Below are 4625 nucleotides of genomic sequence, written 5' to 3' on the forward strand. Positions count from 1 at the left end.
GTGAGCCCCGGCCGGGCCAGGGGACCCCCTGTGTCTGTGAGCGGTGGGACATTTTCCCACCGCAGGCAGCCTGCTGGCTGGGGACTCCGCTCATGACTTTGGTTTCCTTCTTTCTGCCCCCAGGGAGCTGGATGAGGAGATCTCGGCAGATCTGGCAGATGAGGTAGGAGCTGCCACTTTGGTTCAGTTGTTGCGGAGGCTCTGGGGCTTGGGAGGGGGAGCTGCAGGCAGGAGGTAGCTGCCTGGGTTTGGGATGTCACTGTGGCTGGAGAGGGGCTGGCAAGGTTGAGGTGATGGGGATGTGGGAAGTAACAAAGAAGAGAATGACAAAGAAGAGCTTCCCTTGGGGAACCCTTTGGGTTTGCTGAGCCTGGGAGGCAGAGCAGAGCCCAGGTTTGACCACTATCCTCTTCTTTCTGGCCTGCGCCACCCCAGGAGGAAATAACTGAGGATGACATAGAGGACGGCTTCAAGAACATGTTCCAGCAACTGGCAGGGGAGGTGGGTACGGCTGCACTGAGCTCTGGGGGGCCCTGGCCTGGGGAAGGGATGGGACAGGACCCCTGGCTATGAGACCTCCAGCCCACCCCATACGTGTTCAGTCCAATCTTGCAGACAAGTCCATCTCTGCCACGGCTCAGCCCAGGGGTGGTGTGACGGGAGCAGATTTGGGGAAGGGGCATCCAGCTGTGGCCCAAACTCTTCTGGGTGTGCAGGAAATGCAATGGCACCCTGATGTTTTGTGACTAAGGTGGAGATATTTAGGCAGGAGGTGGGGAATGGCCGCAAGTGGGGTGGAGAGTGGGCAAGGGGTGCTGCTAACTCTGCTCCTGCTGTAGGACATGGAAATCAGCGTCTTTGAGCTCCGGACTATTCTGAACAGAGTCATCGCTAGACGTAAGCACTGTGCTTCCCGCCCCTTGCTCCCCATGGCCCAGGGCTGCTCAGCAGGTTGGTTTTTGATGCATGTGCTCAACCCCCTCCTTCCTTCTCAGACAAAGATCTGAAGACGGATGGGTTCAGCCTGGACTCGTGCCGCAACATGGTCAACCTGATGGATGTATCCTCTTGGCGCTGTGGGCTGGGGCCAGCTTCCCTGGTCCTTAGCCTGCCAGCAGCACGGCTTCTCCGTGGGAGCTGGGTCTTGGCTCTCTGGCCATGCCAAGGCTGTTCAACCAGGGGAGAGAAGGAAGGAAGGGATCCTTGTGGCCTCAGGGCCACCTGCCCTACACAGTTGGGCTTTAGCAGCGGGTTTTTTGAAAAGGGCCATCACTTCCCCTGCTTTCTTTAGGTCCTGGCTCCACTGCCAGAAGCCCAGCCCAGCCCCACTCACGTCTTCAACCTTCCTCTCCAGGAGGAAGTGCCCTGTGCTTCCCTTCCCCGCAGGCTCCCCAGCCTGGTGTGCCATGATGCCACCCAGCCTTGGAGGCACTCCTGGAAAGGAATGAGGGCTGTTGAGCTTCTTTCCTCTCAAACCATCCAGTCCAGCAGCTAAGGATGAGAGGTGTAAAGCGACAGGACTCATGGCCTGTGTTCCTGCCTGTGCAAGCACATGCAGCTGAGTGGTCAGGCCGAGGGTAGAGGAACACCTCCTAGCCCTTCTCCAGCCTGGCCCTGCAGCATCCCCTTTTGTTGCAGGCCAACCCAGTTCTGCTCCAAGGACATGACAGCAATGTGCTTCCTACAGCAGCAGCACAGCTGCTCCCAGGGAGTGGCACGGCAGCTAGTTTAAGCATTGCACTTTCCCCGCTGGGTCACAGGCTCTCATCTTACTGATGCTGCAGGACAAAGAGGGGGAGTTGAGGGGAAAATTAGGCAGGCCAAGTGGGGCCAGGCTTTTTTCGCCTCGGGTGGCTGAGATCTGATGGCTTTGCGTTTATACCACCCCCTTTGCTGGCTGCTTTCTCCTTGACCCTCTGCTCCCCAGAAAGATGGCAGTGCCCGCCTCGGGCTGGTGGAGTTCCAGATCCTGTGGAACAAGATCCGCAGCTGGCTGGTGAGGAGGAGCAGGGGCATGGTGCACTGCAAAGGGGTAGCACCCCTCCTGGGGCAGCAGGGTGAGGGGACAGCCAGGCTGCAGGCCACAGGAGAGCCTGCCGTTCACGTCCTCTGTGATATTTTTGCAGACGATCTTCCGTCAGCACGACCTGGATAAGTCGGGCACCATGAGCTCCTATGAGATGCGCATGGCTCTAGAGTCAGCTGGTAGGTCTGGAGAAGGATAGGGCTGAGCTGGGGGCTGGGGAGGGGGTTCCTGCTGTCGGTCCCCTGTCCCAAGTAGCTGGAGAAGAGTAAAACTAGCCTATACTGTGTGCTTGGAGCTGACCTGTCGTGGTAGTGAGATGTGGCCCATGTCTGCACTGGGCTCTTTCCATCCCAACTGTGCCAAGTGTGCCAAGTGCTGGAGCCTCGGAGTTAGGGACGCACACGAGGTGGTCCCAGCCTCTGTCCTCCTCTGACCTACAGAGTCCCATCCTGGTGAAGCAGAAGCCTGGGGTGGATTAGTGAACTAACTAGTCATATGGCTCCAGGGAGAGCATCCCCTCTTTCTGCTGAGGCTGGACATAGTGCCCTTCCTTGGCTGGGCTGGTAGCCCCTTCAGGTGGGGGCATGGACTTTCATAGTTACATCCTCCTCTGCTGCCTCCCTGGGGTGCTGACTGCTTGAGATGTGGCCCATGTCTGCACTGGGCTCTTTCCATCCCAACTGTGCCAAGTGTGCCAAGTGCTGGAGCCTCGGAGTTAGGGACGCACACGAGGTGGTCCCAGCCTCTGTCCTCCTCTGACCTACAGAGTCCCATCCTGGTGAAGCAGAAGCCTGGGGTGGATTAGTGAACTAACTAGTCATATGGCTCCAGGGAGAGCATCCCCTCTTTCTGCTGAGGCTGGACATAGTGCCCTTCCTTGGCTGGGCTGGTAGCCCCTTCAGGTGGGGGCATGGACTTTCATAGTTACATCCTCCTCTGCTGCCTCCCTGGGGTGCTGACTGCTCTCTGCCTTGCAGGTTTCAAGCTGAACAACAAGCTGCATCAGGTGGTGGTGGCCCGCTATGCAGACGCTGACATGGGTGTGGACTTTGACAACTTTGTCTGCTGCCTCGTGAAGCTGGAGGCCATGTTCAGTGAGTGGTGGCTCTGGGGCAGGGAGGGCAGGGACAGAGGGTTGCGTTGCTCACCTTGCTCTTGTGCCCCTGCAGGGTTCTTCCGCAGCATGGACCCCGAAGGCACTGGCACTGCTGTCATGAACATTTCCGAGGTGAGCACTCGGCCCAGTGGGCGGTAGGGTGGGAGACAAGGGGACAAGGCATTAGGGTGAATGTGGCACCTGGAGTGGGTGGTAGAAAGCCCTTCAGTTCCTTGGGTAGGGAAGGAACCCATAAAAGATGAAGATGAGAAAACGGGGTTGCTGCGGGCTCTGTGTTTCTTGGAGGGCTGTCAAAGTTGACACATGAGGGCACGTCAAAAATGCACCAGCCCCTGCTCATTCCTTCTCCCTCTCCTTCCCAGTGGCTGCTGCTGACGATGTGTGGCTAAGAGCCACGACAGATCTGCTGTAGCTGGGACACCTCGGCAGGCCAGGCCCCTTCCAAGTGCCTCCCCTTGGATCTGTGGACACAGGATACTTTTCCCCCCTTGCTCCATCCCACGCTGAGCCGCCAGCCCTGCCTCCCGGCAAGCCTTGGGCCACCCTCTCCGGTGGACCAGGGGTCAAGGCAGGCAGGGGATGCCCTTCTCCTCTTCTGGGGTGGGCTTCTTTCCGCTCACCCCCTCCTCTCCCCACCCTAGAACAAGAGGAGGGCAAGCAGCATGGGGTACCTGTGCATCCCCGCACCAAGCTTGTGGGGAGTGAAGGAGCAGGCTGGGGGCCGGCTGTGGAGCCAGGAGAGGCAGGAGCTGCAGAGGGAAGAGAAGGGGGACTCCTATCGCTTGCTCTAGTGCTGACCCATCCCCGCTGGCACGCACTGCCCGTCTCTGCGCACACCTGGGAGCATCAGCAAGGTTCTGTCTTGCCCAGGCAGAGGCAGCAGGTTCCTGGGGAGCCAGAGTGGCCTTCTGGGAGGAGGATTGGCCATATTCTTCTTCTTGAAGCCCTTGCACTGCACTCCTCACCACTAAGCACGACCAAAGCATGGAGCCCACTGGCTCTTTCTGCGTGGCCTTCAACACATCCCCTCCCATCTCCATGCCTCTGTCTTTGCCCCACAACTGGGTCAAGCCCTGCCACTTAAGCACTGAATGTTTGGGGGCTACTCCACCATGTGAACACGTGCCACCCTGTAGTGCAGCAGAAACTCCCCTCTTCCGTGTAGGCACAGCAATGCCACCGCTGTCAGAGTAGCTTGGCCTCCCCTCCCACCCCTGGGAGCTCCTGGGGCATCCACGGCCCCTATTTATAGCAGAGTTGGGGGCGGGGGCAACAGCACACCGGAGGCGATGCCTTCCCCCAGAGGTGGGGGGGTGGGTGTTTTGGGTGTTGTTCTGCACGCAGTTGTGGGGGGGGTTTCCCCACCTTTCCCTCACCCTCCCACACTGTTACACTCTCCTCTTCCCTTGGGCTCCTTCGCCCAGCGTGGATGGGCTCTGGTGCCAACATATTTGCACTTCTCTGTGCTCCTCTACTCCCCTC

General features: G+C 59.0%; 1 protein-coding gene across 1 annotated transcript in view; it reads left to right on the plus strand.

Moving 5' to 3' along the window:
* Positions 1 to 3943, plus strand: part of CAPN11 (calpain 11) — a 9908-nt gene extending 5965 nt beyond the window's left edge. Inside the window, 9 exon segments of the mRNA XM_009880415.1 lie at positions 124 to 163; positions 436 to 501; positions 840 to 897; positions 996 to 1060; positions 1928 to 1996; positions 2127 to 2205; positions 3004 to 3120; positions 3196 to 3254; positions 3506 to 3943. Of these exon segments, the coding sequence (XP_009878717.1) occupies positions 124 to 163; positions 436 to 501; positions 840 to 897; positions 996 to 1060; positions 1928 to 1996; positions 2127 to 2205; positions 3004 to 3120; positions 3196 to 3254; positions 3506 to 3532 (580 nt within the window). The 3' untranslated portion in view covers positions 3533 to 3943.
* The last annotated feature ends 682 nt before the right edge of the window (positions 3944 to 4625 follow it).

This window comes from Charadrius vociferus, unplaced genomic scaffold, assembly GCF_000708025.1.
Source record: "Charadrius vociferus isolate BGI_N301 unplaced genomic scaffold, ASM70802v2 scaffold62, whole genome shotgun sequence".
Classification (NCBI taxonomy): domain Eukaryota; kingdom Metazoa; phylum Chordata; class Aves; order Charadriiformes; family Charadriidae; genus Charadrius; species Charadrius vociferus.